This window comes from Mugil cephalus, chromosome 2 (genome assembly GCF_022458985.1).
Source record: "Mugil cephalus isolate CIBA_MC_2020 chromosome 2, CIBA_Mcephalus_1.1, whole genome shotgun sequence".
Lineage (NCBI taxonomy): Eukaryota > Metazoa > Chordata > Actinopteri > Mugiliformes > Mugilidae > Mugil > Mugil cephalus.
This window is the reverse complement of record NC_061771.1, coordinates 11,304,701-11,321,499: the sequence shown is the minus strand read 5'-3', so window position 1 is coordinate 11,321,499 and position 16,799 is coordinate 11,304,701. Positions and strand designations below refer to the sequence as shown.

The 16,799-nt window shown below is 40.3% G+C and overlaps 1 protein-coding gene across 2 annotated transcripts; it reads right to left on the bottom strand.

Moving 5' to 3' along the window:
- Positions 1–3,698: 3,698 nt before the first annotated feature.
- Positions 3,699–16,218, bottom strand: LOC125004237 (ribosomal protein S6 kinase beta-2-like). 2 transcript variants are annotated; one of them, XM_047578704.1, is made up of 17 exons: positions 16,037–16,218; positions 14,571–14,700; positions 14,311–14,365; positions 14,124–14,161; positions 13,925–14,039; positions 13,696–13,764; positions 13,450–13,597; positions 13,184–13,241; positions 12,985–13,085; positions 11,933–12,023; positions 11,228–11,318; positions 10,571–10,678; positions 9,198–9,260; positions 8,881–8,958; positions 8,653–8,760; positions 8,395–8,507; positions 3,699–7,016 (listed from the first exon to the last, which is right to left on the bottom strand). In XM_047578704.1, exons 2-17 carry the CDS (start codon positions 14,576–14,578, stop codon positions 6,836–6,838), a joined length of 1,425 nt encoding a protein of 474 aa, XP_047434660.1. In that variant the 5' UTR covers positions 14,579–14,700; positions 16,037–16,218; the 3' UTR covers positions 3,699–6,835. The 2 variants fall into 2 exon arrangements, with proteins under 2 accessions (XP_047434660.1, XP_047434661.1); XM_047578705.1 differs by lacking the exon at positions 14,571–14,700.
- Between the last annotated feature and the right edge of the window lie 581 nt (positions 16,219–16,799).

Genomic DNA, 16,799 nt, shown 5'->3' with positions numbered 1-16,799 from the left:
ACTTCAGCTGCTGGGAAATTAACTAAACAAGAAGCTAATCAGTTGGTGAAGGTCATCGCAGAAGTCAGGTTGTTCTTAAAGCTGCTTTAACGCGTTTACTGTAGATACTGCAGTCTGTGGAAAAAGAACAGTTGTCTTTGTTGCACAGCGTGGTGTATGGTTGAAATATGGTCCCAAAGCTCACTCCTCATGTTTAGAAAGTGACTCAACACTTGAATTCAACAGTCGAAACTAGAAACTTTGAAATAAAGGAAATTTAAATCACATCATGTAAAATGTGACCCATTTTATTATTATTATATTGATATTTAATAGTAGTGAAGATTAACTTGAACTTGAATCAATGAACTTTATGGTTAAACACAATTTCCATACAATATATCAGTACAAACTCTAATGATAGATATGTGATTAAAGTAATGCTGGCAGGCTGTAAAATACAGTATGTATATTTGGACCTCTTCTCGCCAATAGATCTTTCTGATTGAGCTACAGCACCTAAACCATCAACTTGCATCTTAGACCCCATCTCAAATAAGAGGTTTTGCATGAATTCCCCTGCTTGAATCTCCATACTAGATACCAGATAAATGTATGCTTTATTAACAGGAAATGTCTCTCAGTTTTAGTCAGATTCCATTTTTGTCCCATGTGAACAATTATTATTGCACTTACAAAAGTAGCTCATGGCGTTCTGCAGGGATCTGTACTGGGACTGTTATAGTTCATATTCTACATGCTTCCCTCAGGCAAGATTATTAGGAAACACTGCATACATGTCCAATCTATGACACCAGATAAAACAGATCATCTGGTTAAACTCCAAGCATTACTAAAAGTCATAAAGGTTTAGATGACAAGTAACTTTTTTACTTCTAAATTCAAGAAAAATTTTACTACCTCAGATTTCTAACATCTAATTTTTGGGTGGCATTACCTTGGCCTCCAGTACTACTGTGAGGAACCTCAGGGTGGTATTTGATATTTGGATTTGTCCCGCATTTAACATTTAAAATAAGCACTTTTTCTTTCACTTGCGTAATATTGTCAACATTAGGAACATCTTGTTCCAAAAACTAGCTAATTTCTTGCAGGCTGATTTACTCTAAGTCTTTATTATTGGCTTGTCCAAATAGCTCTCTAAAAAGCCTCCAATTGATTTAAAATGCTGCAGTGAGAACATTCACAGGAATTGGCAAGAGAGATCACACTGCTCCTGTTTAAGCTTCCCTTCATTGCCTCGAGAATAAAATTCAGAATCCTTCTTATATACAAGGCCCTTAAAGACTTGGCTCCATCTTCTCTTCCGCTCCCTCTGACCTCTTATTTCTTAAGATTCAGCTCATGGACAGATGTCCGGATATTTTACTTCAGAATTCACTATTAATTGAGAATTCATTGGTCCATTAGTGATGGAAAGCCATCATGACCCAGATGCAGCAAAATAAAGTCCAAATAAGGACATCACCACCCCCGTGTATCACAGATGGGAAGAGGTTCAGATGCTGGAATGCAGTTTTGTTTTGTCCCCAAACATGACACCTCCCATTTAGACCAAACAATTCTACTTTGGTTTCATCTGTCCTCTCAAAGTTTTCTGGCCTGACCACATGATGTTTAGCAAAGTGCAAACAGACACAAATTTTTACTGGGGAGAGCAGTAGCTTTGTGCTTCCTGCACACAACTACTGTGCACCGTGCTTTCGAGGTGATTCTTGTTGGTTAACCGTCTTAAATCTCAGTTTGTTCACAGTCTGACTTTGGATTCCAAACTCTTTACAGATGGTTTTGCGGTTTTCTAAATGGTCCGGATGGACTGTAATTTCACCTTAAAATTAGATTGTAACCCTAATGGTGCTCGTACTTTTCCACATCACAGATATGTGATAATTTTCCTGAATAAGCAAATATGCAAATATAATATTTTTGTTTCACAAGCTTCATTGGTTCTCTTTGTCTACTTTCGGTACCTGTGAGTCATTTTTATGTAGAACTGTGGAAAATACTGAGGGCTGCCAATGCCTTCAAGCAGCACAGTGGATTATGTCCTACAGATGGTTTTAATACCACTGCTCTTACGTCTATGACAGCTGTCAGAAGGATGCCTCACACTTTTCTTTTCTTTTTCTTTTTTTTATTGTCTACCTACAATTTTGCTGACAAAGAAGCTCATGAAGTTATTAGTACTGGGGGCTAAAGGAATAGACAGCACAGCAGAGCTATGACTTTTTTTTTGTAGCCCAACTACAGGGCTGAAAAGAAAATCTGGGGTTGTTGTTGCTGTTTTCCCATGTTAATGATGAATAAAATGCTGCTCTAACAGGGCTTTTTTTTTTTTTTTTTTTTTTTTTAAATAAGTTGTTAAACTATATTTCCAGGATAATTCAGCTGTGTCAAGAAAAGAAACTTTAGGTAGCTGAAGGTAGGCAGAAGTAAATAATAAAAGAATTACCTCCTTATATCTAGTTGCAGGATCATTATAGGCATTTACTGTAACAAAAAGTCTTTCCAATAGCTGTGGAATCCCACATTGTAAATTCAAACTTCATCAGGGAATGGTCAGACAGCAAAAGAGTATCTATGCACTATATCAGAAGTAATTATTGATTAAAACAATGAGAAACCAATCAACTCTGCTCTACAGAGGCTCCTCAACATATTGAACCACTTACAACACAAACACACACACACACTGGGGGAAAAAGAAAAAGAAAAAGAGAAAAAAAGGTTTTAAACCTTATGTAACTTGTAAATAAGGTGCACAGTTGTACAAGAGCCCCCTCTAATGAGCAAGAGAAAAACGTGGACTGGAAATGCTCTCAGTGCTTACTGCACAGAAAAAAATAATAATCATCTTATACATAAACAAATTCATTCCAACCTAACCGGAAAATTCACAATAGCAGCAGAAACAGTCTACTGTTTTTTTTAACCCATGCAAATATTTTAAAGTCACTCACTGACCCAGTCTGTTAATGTCGTTTTATATCTATTAGTTTGTCTGTGCTCTTGAAGTTCTTCTTTGTATGCAGCAACAAGCCATTGGCGCAATAACTTGACAAATCAAAAAGCTGATGCAGTTATTTATATTAAAGTCAATGAAATTCAATTTAAAAATGAGTTCATCAGAGCTGCATTGGCCTGTGGTTTTGTGTCAGTGAAACAAGCTGAAGAAAAAGTTTGAATACTTAAAGAGGCACCCATCCTAGATAATGACCCCTTTCCTGTGTTTTTTAATCAATAACTTTTTTTTTTTTTTTGGTTAATGATGCTTCCTGATAGCGTGCTGATTTAATTACTTTCATTTAAATTACCAACCTGACACTGACTTGTGTAAGCGCGTCTGCTGATTGCTGCGCTTCCACTGGCTGCCTCACATGCCAGGTTTTCTTTTCCTCGACATAATCACAGACCCCTGTCAAAACACAACCGAGTCGGAGGTGTTGCACTGCATTTCATCTGTCACGTTCGTCACCTTCTACCATCTGTGATGACAGTCAACTTTAAAAGCTGGATGAGATCAAATTCTGATGAAGACCTCATTAACTTTAGCCTGAACCCATTAAAAGCTAAATATCTTAGATAGCATTTTTTTTTTTTTTAGCATAATAAGAAACTGATCTGGATGACATGAAGACCACTGGCGCCTCGTAATGAAGCTCAAACTCTCCATAAAACAGGAACCAGGGGATTGCATGCACTGCAAGAATTAATATCATTTTTATTCTCAACACATTCATCAGTTAGAAGGAAAAAAAAAAAAAAGATCACAAAAACAAGCAGTAAATCCACTCAGTCAAAATAAGAAGAAACAGAGATGAAAAATCCTTTTCATAGCGCTGCATAATCACGCAATAATTGCTATTAATTATGTAAATAAATCAAAACAACATCAATGAAACCTTTGTGCTGTACAACAGAGTATTTCATGAAATAAAGACAGCTTGGTAATGTGTCTGTGCAGTTTAAACAGTTCTTCAGGGTAACAGTGTACGTAGACTGTGTGTGTTCAGTGCTAATGAAGGAAAGTTGGTGGAGGTACGGAGGAAGACTTTATGTGTCTTTTGAGCAAAACAAACAAACAAGAAACAGCAATTTTCTTCCTAAACAAAATAATAATAATAACACAACAGCAGCGCAAATCTTTGGAGCCCAAAGGAGTTCGGTCATATGAACAAATAGAAACCCATGAGAACGGTGAAACAATCCGATTCCCAGCCATGCTAGAGGAGAAACGCTAACATCATGATGGTAATGTTTAGCCTGGAATGATTTCCAGATGTTTAGAGAAGAGTAGCTGAAGATGATGGAAAACTTAAGTAAAATCGAAACCTGGACCAACACCAGGAGTCATCGGAGGTTGAAGGGTTCCTGAGGAGAACATGATGTATTGAGGATCTATCCATCAGCTCACGTTGATGAGATATTTCACAGCTAAAGCTAAAGTGCGAACCTCGCTATGGCACCAGAGAAGAAATAATTCCACACTAAAGTCATGAATGTCTGAGCAAAGTTTTGACCAAGCATCTGATGGAATAACAGTAAATACATTAGGGTTCATCCTACAGGAACCATACATGTCTGTACTGATTAGTGGTTGTATCCAGCCAAGCATTCGTTGGCTGATTTCATGGACTGATTAGATATTATATTGTCACTTATTCACATGATTTGATTATTAATTATTTACTGAGGTAACACTGATTCGATCTCTGTACAATGCACAGGATACTTTAAACAGGGAGAAATACATTCTCTATTCTACATACAAACACTGAAGCCTTGGACTGATACAAATCTGTCTCCTCCTTTAACTGGAGCAGGCAGTTGTTGTTGTTGTTGTTGTTGCATCAACTCTTTTTCTGTGGCCTTCAAAAAGCTCCTTTGTCATGATCTGCAAACATGTTTTGTGAAGATCAGTCTGTGACAGAGCCCTGGTTTATTCAGACAAAACAGGGTGCTGAGAGACTCCTGAGTTTCGTTTCATCGACTGGAAACACGTCTGAACAGATACACGTTAACTTTGGCCTTGACATGAACTTGTACATCCAGAGGTCCAATTACATTAACCCTTCGAAGACATGAACACATGATTCATTTTCTTGAAGAAACAAACACAAAAAGCTTCATATTCCCGTTTCATATGTTTGATTGGGTTCTCTTAGTCTGACTGGCAGGACTTGTGTCAAAATACGTTTTTTTGTCATTTTTATGCAAAAAAGTAGAAAATTATGAGGGCCACAATACTTGTACCCACCACCGTCTGTCATCCTGTGTCAATATGTAACATCTTGAACTTATTCCGCCGCTCTTTTACTATTGTACAGATAGTGTCTGGATTTGAATTTTCTCAATCTATAAATACATAATAACCTTCCAGTGACGTCATCCAAGTACTGAATTATTGCCAACTAGAAATAGTTTTTATTAAAACTAGTTGACCTATGTGTCATGTGTAAAAATAGCTTTTGTTTGGTTACAAAAAATAAATTTGTAGCACCGCTTTTTAACTGTCTGCTTTGACCATGCGTCGGACTGATTGTATGGGCTTAGGCGAGCGCACGCTTTCCTCTGCGAAGGAATATTAGAACCTCCCCGAATTAATGAATATTAATTAACAAGTGCACTCCTCTACAGTGTGATTGAACCCGCTGTACAGTACGAGGAGAGTTCATGTAAACAGCTTAGGCAGTAGACATTCAGGGAAATAAGAAACGCTGGCTGTGTTTCCATGGACGACAAACCTGATCAATCATTCTGACCATGTAGGCTACGTAAAATGATCTGTGTGCTTACGCACCGTAAAACATGAATCACTGTGAACTTTACTGATAACATGAAGAGCATCAGATTTGCTGGGAATTTACGGAGGTGGAGATAAGCTAAGCGGGGGGGGAAAGGGAGTAAGAAGGAGGAGGGGGAGAAGAGATGAAGGAATGGCTTTGATTCAGTAGAAGAAGATGAACCAAGATGCCTCCACATTTCCAACATGGATTCTGGCTTCGCTCGTCTCTTCAAACACTCGTTTATATGGTTATTAGGAGGTCACATTTTCCTCCTGAACTGATTAGTCTGTTCTGATTGAAGACAAGTTTTTTTTTTTTTAGTTTTATTCAGTTTCGTTGGAATATCATCGTCCATGGAAACACAGCCTGTGATGAACGTCCCTCGCTTCATACGAATTTTCGCGTAAAAACTACGTTGTCGAGGAGCGTCGTCGTCAAGTGCACGGCAGCATTTCATCCAGTAGATTCTGTCGTACCTGACAAGCTGCCGCCTGAGGGTCAGCTCCTCGCTTCCACCTTAATGGGACTGAATCAGGACTTCATCAGTTCTCTAATTAAAACGTCAGCCGGTGATAACAGATTTCTTTGCGATGATGATGAACTAATTAAACCCCCAAAACTATATCCTTGGCTTTAATTATACCACCGTGTTCATACAAGATGGAACAATCTTTCCAGTCAGTCAATCACTCACGTGACCCCGACGGATCCTTTTAGGGAGGTTGGTGGAGGAGAGTCTGTCTACTATGATTATCTGAGGGAGTTATTTTATATGGCTCACACTATGGAGCTGTAAATTAAAGCTTTATGAAGGGATCAAACAGGCTCCTGAGCAGTTGCTGTTGATCCAGTGAAATCTGTGTAAAGGCATGAATGTGGAGATGAACAGGAAACACTGGCAGCTTCCCACTGATGGTTTTGGCTTTTCATTAAGCCACTTCAAAAAGCATGATGCCGTCAAAAACACAACACTTTAAAGCCTCTGCACCTCAACACCGAGTGTACACTATAGAACACGACAACCTGACTGAGGTTAGGAGATTGTCTCTTCATCTCCGATGTCCCTTCTGCTTTTTATTCCTGGCCGGGGTCTTGATCGGCTGACTGGCGCCTCCGTTCTCCAGCGCCATGGACGCGGGGGCCGCCGGCGGGGGGGAGGTGGGAGAGAAAAGGTCTGGCTCTCCGTCCATGCTGGACTTGAACGGTCCAGCAGGGGAAAACGTCAGAGGACTGAGAATAAAAAAAGGAGACAGAAATATATGATGGACGTAAAGAGAAATAAACATGCTTCATTTATCATCCTTTAATAGACACTCCCTCGCCCTAAAGAAACGTCCCCTGAGGAAGAGACCAGCAGTGATGTGTCCACAAGAGACCATGAATGTTAATGAAAGCGGCTCAAACTGTTCGACAATGTTTACCCCAAGGAAATTCACCATGCTGATAAAAGGCTTGGACCCACATGGAGCAGTGTTTTTATTATCCGTATTTTTGGACATGGGACTTCTGAGGATGTCCTGTGGTGTCTGTCAACAGGATGTTGTTAGTGGGTTCTGTGGGTTGAGGGGAGGGGTCTCTGCTGATCGTCTCACAGATACTTGATCAGTTTGGGATCTAGCGAATTTAGAGGACAGGTCAACATCTTATGCTGTTTCTCATGTTTTTTGAGTTGTTCCTAAACCATTTTTTGTGTGTGTGTGTGTGTGTGTGTGTGTGTGTGTGTGTGTGTGTGTGTGTGTGTGTGTGTGTGTGTGTGTGTGTGTGTGTGTGTGTCAGGCTGCATCCTGCTGGAAATGTTAATACATAAAACAACATCTGCTGCTTTGTGTTAAAAAAAATATTTTAGGCAACTAATACTCTATAAATTAGATAATTAATTAAGTTATGTTGCTGCCTTATGGATGGAAAATTTAAAAAAAAAAAGAGTTTTAACAGAGGCTTATTTCAGAGCTGATGATTTTCTGGCCCATCAATCTATTGTGAGTGTCTCTCAGTTATTTTATTTGGAGGATTTTTACCTTCAGGAACGCCGTTGACATCTCAACAGACCTGAGAGGTTCACAGTAGCTGAGAGCTGCTAAAAGTGTGCCTGGTAACTTGTTTGTTTTTACATATTTGAATAGTTTTTATGCCTTATGACATGTAGACTTTATGTTGAGTTTCTGTTGTCTGCTGTTGTCGGTTTTTAGATATTATGTATTTTTTATCTTAATAAAACCCAGCCTGAAACCCCCAGAGCAAGTGGGAGTTTTGTTTTTCCCCCACATACCATGCTGCTCTTCCTGTTTTTTCTTCTTCATTAAATATAGTTCATGTCTGTTCTGATGTCGTACACGCTCCAAAAAATGTTTCAAACATTCGTAAACCTGCGCCCAGTTTGTGCTGAACGCCTTGTTTCAAAGTTTAAAATACATCTTTGTCCACGTCATGATGAGGCCCTGGAACATCCGTCCAGAGGCCAGGAGAGACCCAGAATAAATGTGCATGAGATGCCATCTTTAATAAAGAGACTAAAAGGAGCTATTTTTAAACTGACCTGTGAAAAACCAGACTGTGAGTGTGACACTGGTTTTCCTGTGTGTGTGTGTAACGCTGTGGTTTGTGTTACCTGATGGGTGTGCGTGGGCTGCTGTTGTGTCGGCGCACAGGACGCGTCCGGGGCTCGAACGAGAAGCCTTCTTTTAGACTCTCCAGGACCGATGGAGCCACGTAGGTGAAACCCTGAAGGGAAAAGATCCCAGCGGTCACTCACAGGTGGACAGACTTTAACTCTTATCATGCTGCTGAACACAAAACTAAGGTTTTATATCCAGTAAAGTGCAGTTTGGGAAGTCTTAAGATAAACTTTAAGAGATAAGAGTCTCACAGCGAAGGCGAGCTCAGCGCTGTGACTGAGCCTGGTGTCGTCTGGACTGTCCACCGGCGTCTGTCGGGTGAACCTGGTGTCAAACTGGCTCACATCCTCGTCTGAATGCTGCAGAAAGAAAAAACAACGTTTTATATGTGAAGACGTAAGACAAGGACAAGGAAAAAAAGGTGAGTTTGCTAATAAACTAGAATAAAAAACTACTAGGGCACAAAATGACAGTGATACCAGCTGTGGTTTATAGGGCGGCTCCACTCTCTTGAGCAGCAGGTCGTCCCAGTTGATGTGCTTGAAGAAGGGATGTTTCTGAAAAGAATTGGCAGAAACCAGAAATTAGTCCTAAGATGATCTAAGATACGCGTCCCAAAACATGATGGTGTCAACATGAGCCACTTTTATCCTGCGTCCATGTAAATGTAGTAACTGTAACTATTCATACTGCACATTGTAAATGGTGTACATTCCAGTTAACACTCACCAGCCTGTTTACTGCAGGTACAGATAAACATGATGGGAGAGAGTGTGTGTGTGAACTGAACAGTTACCTGGATGTCAGCACAGTCTGCTTTACCAGAGCCCAGCCTCTGAGCTGGATTCTTCTTCAACAGCTGGAAAGACACGAGAGACGAGCGTGTCAGCACAAAAACAGATGGCTGTTGTGTCGTTGTTTTTGTCTCCAAATATAATAATTTACAACCAATAAATATAATACATTCATCTGGGACGGAGTAGTTGATATTGAATAACAATTTCCTTCAGGTTTTTTACGAAATGACAAAACACGTGAGTTTGTTTATGTTTCTGGTGATGATGACTAATAAGTGAATCTGCTCGTTTCTCTGCGGTTGTTTGATGGAAATGACTTGACAGGAGAAATATCTCAACAGCCCCATTAGCGGCGCGATGGATTCGTATGTTGGGCTGAAAACTTACACCTAAACACAAACGCCCAAACCAAACATTTTTGGTGTGTTATTTATGACGTTTCAATTTAGTGTTTACGCGATTTAAAAACAACCCGAATAACTTAATATGGCCTATTTACAAACGTATTACAAATGGGAGACACTTTTTTGTTTAATTTACTGGTCCAGAACTCATTTATTTTAGTCGACAGCATGAACCTGGACTAGAGAGCTCAACGTAACACAAGTTAAGGAGATATAAACAAATTAAGACAACACATGCGATGCAAATACTCAGCAACAGTAAATGTTGTGTTCACTTTGTGGAGGTCCCTTAGAAATATTTCAGCTGCCATTTGCTCTAGTAGCAGCATGGTCCTGTATTTGCCAGAGTTGTCGCCACTAACCGGTGTTGTGAGTCAAACTGATGAGGACGTTTTCTGACTTTGCTTGTATTTTGTCTATTTGCGTGTGTTTTCATGTGTTGCAGTGCCTTGTGTCTCTTTGCTGACTTCATAAGCCTTTTTCTGAACAACAAGCTCATCCCTGCAGGTTCATCATTTTTAGGGGGATATTTCTGTTGTTGTTGCGCTCCTTGTAGTGCTTTTTTCTGTTTGTTGTTGTGTTGTGACTATTATTCGGGTTCTTCTGCTTCCTCCCACAGTCCAAACACATGCTTGTTAGGCGAACTGGTGATTCTACACCGGCCTTAGATGTGTATGCGAGCGTGAAATGTTGTTTGTCTTTCTGAGTAGCCCTGTAGAAGACTACAGTGACCTCTCCAGGCTGTACTCCGCCTCTCGCCCAGTGACAGCTGGGATTTACTCCAACCCCCCGCCACCCTCATACATAATAGAAACACTCTGCATGTGTCCAGTAATGTGCGACTGCTGTATGTGGGAGAGAAAACACAATTTTCCTGCTATAGTGAAATAAAAGTTTAAAATAATAAATAAATAAAAGTGCACATGTATCATGTGTGATTTCATTTCATTCGGCGTGTTGTCACAGACCTTCTTAATCAGGTCTCTGGCGTCAATCGTCAGATATGGGGGAAGATTGAGTTTACATTTCAAGATCTTATCGATGGTCTTCTTCCTGTTTTCAGCTGTGAACGGAGGCTGGTGGGACAAAAAAAAGCAAACATTGAGTGGGTCTGATCGTTTTTGTACGTTTAAGGTTCCTTCTTAATGTGTAAGAAGGAACCTTAAACGTACAAAAAAAGGATGTGATTTAGTTTCTTGAACACACTCTGAGGTTTAACAAGGACTAACTAATTTCCTGTAATTACAACCAGATAGATTTCCATCGGTGTTACATTATAAATGGGTGAATCAACCTTTAGCAGTCGTTAGCATCACAGCATGAAGTTTGTGGGTTGTAAACCTCTGGCCAGCTGGAATGTGACTATGTAAGTTTCCATGTTCTCCCTGTGTCTGCTGCTGTGTTTCCTCTCGCATACACATGCTAGTTAGGTTCACTGGTCATTCTAAATTGTCTGTAGGTGTGATGTGAGTGTGAGTGGTGAGACACTATAGGACAAATAAAAACAGTCTCAACTCTAAATATACCCCAAACATATCAGAAAATAAGTGGAAACATCTACAGCTCATAGTGACCGTCTCCTGACACGGTTTCCTCATAGTTAGTCTCTCTCAGTGTCAGCTTACCGATCCAGTCATCATGTCGTACATCAGGGCCCCGAGGCTCCACCAGTCAACCGCTCTGTTATGTCCCGACCTGGTCAGAATCTCCGGAGCCCTGGGACAGAGGACAGTGAAGATGTGAAAGGAGCAAAAATACAGTTTCAATTGAAGGTTTTTGAGCCCTTAACAAGTTCCTGCATTTCTGCATAAAAATGATTCGAAAGTGGACAAAGAGAACCCACACAAACAAATGAAACAGAAATAACATACTATGTGTATTTGTACATGAGCCAGGAAAATGAGCCAATATTATATATCAGTGAACTGCAAAAGCACCTCTAGGTTGTGTGTTAATGTTAAGTCAGGATCAGAGTCCATCTGTTTTTTGCAGCAGACACTGAAAATGAGGGTTCACTCACTTCTACCACTCACACATATTTGGAAAAGATTGATTTTCAATATATGCACAAGTATATTATTTATTTTTCATTTGTAAAATATTTTGAGTATTAGTTTTATGCAAAATTTTAGAAGATTCTAGAAGGCGCAAAAACCTTTATCGGTTTAATCGACAAACGTCTAAACAAATTAGAGAACTCTGCATTCGTGTTACCATCAGTCAGAGGTTATAACATAGCAGAGGAAAAGGCAGCATGACGTGACATGCCAACACAAATAAATGTTATAGAGAGTAATTTGGCCTTTCCAGAGTGTATGCGCGTTACCCACATGTATTCGATGGTGCCGCAGAAGGTGTGTGTGACGGTTCCATCGTGAATGGACTCCTTACAGAGGCCAAAGTCAGTCAGCTTGATGTGTCCTGAGAAGAGACAAGTGACACATAACATAAGACAACATAAGATAATCATTTACCACAAGTTTGCAGCAGCTGACCGTTTAAGGAGAGTGCACGCAGGACATAAAATAAGAAAATAACAAGCAAAGAAACAGGAACAGGAACCAATCCAGACAAATCACTTGTGCACAAAGATAGAAAAATCCCAAAGCGAATGGCTTTTAAGAGCTAAATTCTAATTACATAAATGTAGATTTCACTGTTCCTGTTCCTATATTCCCATTTCAAATCCTTGTTTTAGCTTCTTTTTTTATTGCACAGGAGCAGGATAATCACAGGTCCCAATAAAGGCCTGGAAACATCAAGCCAACACCCAAGAACTAACAGCTGTGACAGCACTTGAACACAGCAACAATAACCAATGACCAGCTGGTACATACACTCTGCACCTGTGAGGAAATAACTCTTCACACCAGCAGGTTGCAGTAGTTGCTATTCATCACCCAAAACGGGAAACAGGACAAGCTACTATGAGCTGAGAGGCCAGGGAACTAGAAAGAGGAACAAACTGAATCATGCTGATCAGCTGGTTGAGTTTATTCATTCTAGGTCATCAAGCTGTGGAAATATTTGTGTATTTAACTGTTAAAAGGTGAGATGAGGCCTCCGTATCTAATCCATCCATGTGTTCACACAGTGCTGTGTACACCGTGTATACGTTGCCACATGTCTGGCCAACACCACCTTTGGAATCTGTTATGTGGCGTGCTTCAATGGACACGGAAGTTAAAAATGTATGTAGTTGCAACAAATCGGGGCCATTTCGTTGTCAACAAATTTAACTCCACTGCTCTCATTTGACATGTTTCTCTAACCGCTCCACCACGAGCTATTAGCTCAGCAGCCAATCACACCTGACTGACTATTTCACACAGTAACTCAACCGTATTTGAAGGCAGCACTAGACAAACATGTGGTGCGTTACCTCGGTGACTGAGCATGATGTTTTCAGGCTTCAGGTCCCGATAAATGATCCCATTAGAGTGGAGGTGACCCAGGGCCAACGTGATCTCTCCTAGATAGAAACTACGCACACACAGTGTTCACTCAGAGCCACGATGTAAATTAAACGTTACCGATCCAATTTCATCATCACACTCAACCCGAGGAGAACAGATCCTTACCAGGCAGTGTCCTCCATGAATATTCCTTCCTTCTCCAGCTGCATGAACAGTTCTCCTCCTGGTGACAGAGGAGTTAGACATTATTCTCCTCATTCATTCCTTATTTTGTCTTCAAACGAGGTTTGTCCACAGAACAAGAGACGAGCAGCGATACGTCAACCGGAGACCACGAATGTTAATGAAATCACAACTTTGACAACCAATGGGAGAAGCAGATACAGCTGACTGTGTTCTTCCTCCCTCCCTCCATCAGTCCCACAGCTTACCACTCAGACACTCCAGGATGAGGTAGAGTTTTCCTCCGGTCTGGAAGGCGTAGAGTAGGTCCACAATGAACGGGTGCCTCACCGTCTCCAGGATCTCACGCTCTGCTCGCGTGTGTGCAGTGTCTTTAGCGTTACAGACTATCTTGGCCTGCAAGAGACGCAGTGGTAATGGTCACACTCAAATTTTGAGGGAGGCAAATCTGGGGGAAATATTAAAAAAGAAGGCGAAATAGAACAAGTGCGCACCTTTTTCAGGACCTTCATGGCAAATATTTTCCCCGTTTGGGCTCCTTGAACCTTCCTGACCTGGAAAACCTGGGCAAAAGAGTAAATGTAAAAAAAAGTTAGGGAAGCAAAAGAAGACTGACAGGTCTGTCTCCATACCTTTAATTCTTTCTCCTGCATCCACCTTGCGTAAACATTAAAAACATCTACAAGAAAGGATTGAAAGGATTGTACAACCACAACAACACACCTTGCCATAGGCTCCTTTCCCAAGCACAGTCAGCAGCTCAAAGCAGTCAGGTCCAACTTTCTCACTATCTCTGTTCACGCTTTCACTGGTCAGCTCCACCTCCTCGGTCTGAACACTGTGAGCAAAAAGAACGCAACAGTAGAAGTATGGGCACAGTTTTCATTTTTGTTCTTTTGTTAATAATCATTTTTAAACTTACTTCTCTGGTTCTGTCACAGTGAAGTCGCACACATCGTCCTACAGACACAAAACAGCATAAGAACAACACAGAAAAAACAACATAAAAGACATGAGTTCCGGTCTCACAGGGAAGCGTTATGAGGTCTAAACCGGGAGAATAATAAAGAAAACACTGAGTGATCAACTGTTGGCTTATCAGTACGGACCTCTGTGTCGCTGATGTCCTCATTCTCGATGTCAATATCGAACACTCCTGCCATCCTGAAACAGAGACTGTGTGGTCAACAGTCTGTCAAGACATTTTTCCACAAAACGGACTAAGAACAACAAGTAAACAATAAACCTGTGATCAATTTTTCAAAAAAAAAAAAAAAATGTGTATGATACAACAATATAAAGTTTAAGATAATAGTAATAAGCTGACTTTCTATCACATTAAAATATATAGATACATTAAGATATATACATATCCATTCTTGTCAAGCTGCTGGAAATGTGAATTTCTCATAGTCCAGTCATCTAGTCCAGTGGTCTTCTCAGTCCAAATCCAAATCACCTTATGTCCAAAAAGTGTCTAAGAAAGGCAGCTAGACTTTCTTTTGAGAGGATGTTTCAGGAAAAGAGGTCAGAGACAAACAGGTAAGTATCTAGCTGTTAATGGGCATTAGTCATGCAAGTTTCTGATGCTTAAAAGAAACAAGTCAAGCAAGTTCCCAATGGGCTACACCCACAGATGGTCCTATTTAAACCTCTGCTTTGCACCAGTCCCTTAGAACTGATGGAGCTCTGTGGATGACTGGTGAAACACCTTCTAAACTCCATTTGCCTTTTTTAACACTTTTTGGATATATGCACATATGCACATGTGTGCAATATACACATATATACACACACATATATACACACACACATACACACAAACACAGCACTGTGCGAAAGTTTTCGGCAGATGTAAAAAAAGATGCTTTCAAAAATGGAAGTGTTAATGTTGATACAGTACTATGTGTATATGCACCAATGGTTTCTGTGCTCCATGTTTCTGGCCCTCACAGAAACTCATCAAGCCCTCATGGAAACTTAGCAAGTCACCTGATGTTTACCCCATATGCTCAGGGATTTAACAAGAGAGACATCATCAGGTCAAATGCTTATACTGGATATAAACTTTCAATCTATCCATTGAAAACACTGCTACTATTTAACATTTTAATAGATCAAATCTAAAGGAAAGACACTAAACTTTTGTTATTAAGTAGTCTTCACGTAGTCTTATTCGGGTTGAGACCATATTAAGACACATTTTGAAACAATAACAAGGACTACAACAACAAGCCCATCAATTAACTCAGCAACAGCTGGTTGTGTTTAATAACAAACGTCTTGTAACCCGGGGCTGGTTTAGCATAGCCTCCACCGAGTGGTTGTTTTGGCAAAACATGGCAGATCTAAGGTTACATGTCTGAGGTTTAACCATCTCTAAGGTCTATTCAGAATGATTCAGGTTTGCGGTATGCCAGCAGCAGATAGATTAACTTAATATACGCAATGTTGGTCAAAAACGATCCTGCAATCCCAACGAAAATGTATCTTATTTATTTGTTTATTATTTATTATCTTACGTTCAGCTCGTTTCCTCTTTTCTTGACCTGGTTCGTTAAAGCAGAATCAAACAGTGTCAGTCAGCTAGCGTAACTTCTTAGCATTTTTAGCCTGCTACTTACAGCTGAGTAAACCAAAACAACGTGACGGTAACTGGTGTGATGCTCGCGCTTATGGTCTGTAAACATACCACGGAACCACGGTTTTCTGAACAACCCCCCGCTTAAAACGGATTGCAGTTTTAGATGCTAGCTGTCACTGCTCTGACATGGACTGGTTTGACAGGTAGCGAGCTAAAACAAACGGCGTGTTAGCAGTGAGCTAGCCTCTTACCTGGAAACGCTTCCTCCTCCGGTGGTGTCCTGGTTATCTGGTACTACACAAAAACCCTGATGCAGCTTTTATACACGACCAGCCACGGCTGACATTCTTTGTGTGTCGTTGTCTAACCAGGAAGAGAGACACATGGATGTTTGTGTTGCTGTCATGCTCCGGCTACTGACTTAACCTTTGACCCCTCTGCCTACGTCATCGGCGAGGGACGTAAACAAAGCTCAACATAAAACATAATGGTGACAACCAACAGCACATTTTACAAGACTGAACGAGAAAGTATGAGTCGTCGTTCAGTTTGAATTACTTTTTGGAAGAATAATTATAATGTGTATTTAAAAAATGTTACTTTGAATATAAACTGTACAGTCTATGCTTTAAATAAGAATAAGAAGTTGAAATATCATTGTCCAGTGAAAAACTATGAAATACTGTTTGGCAGCTCTTTGGTTTTGGAGCAATAAAAATAGAAACTGATGCAGCATAAAGATAAAAAAAAAACTAGCAGCTTCATTTTATAGCTTAATTCTCATTTAATGGGTGAGCGATTACTTGAAATGTGAGCATAAAAACGACTTCCTGAATGTGATACACATGAAACCTGTAAACGCCACAGAGGCCAGACTATGCAGGTGGCTGGTGAGTCACACATGGAGAACTGAGACATGAATCCACGCAAAACACAGAACTGATAAAACTTGTGTCTGCTTTAGGATGGACTCAGTGCCTCTCTAATGGGAGGAGATCCACAGCCAATCATCAA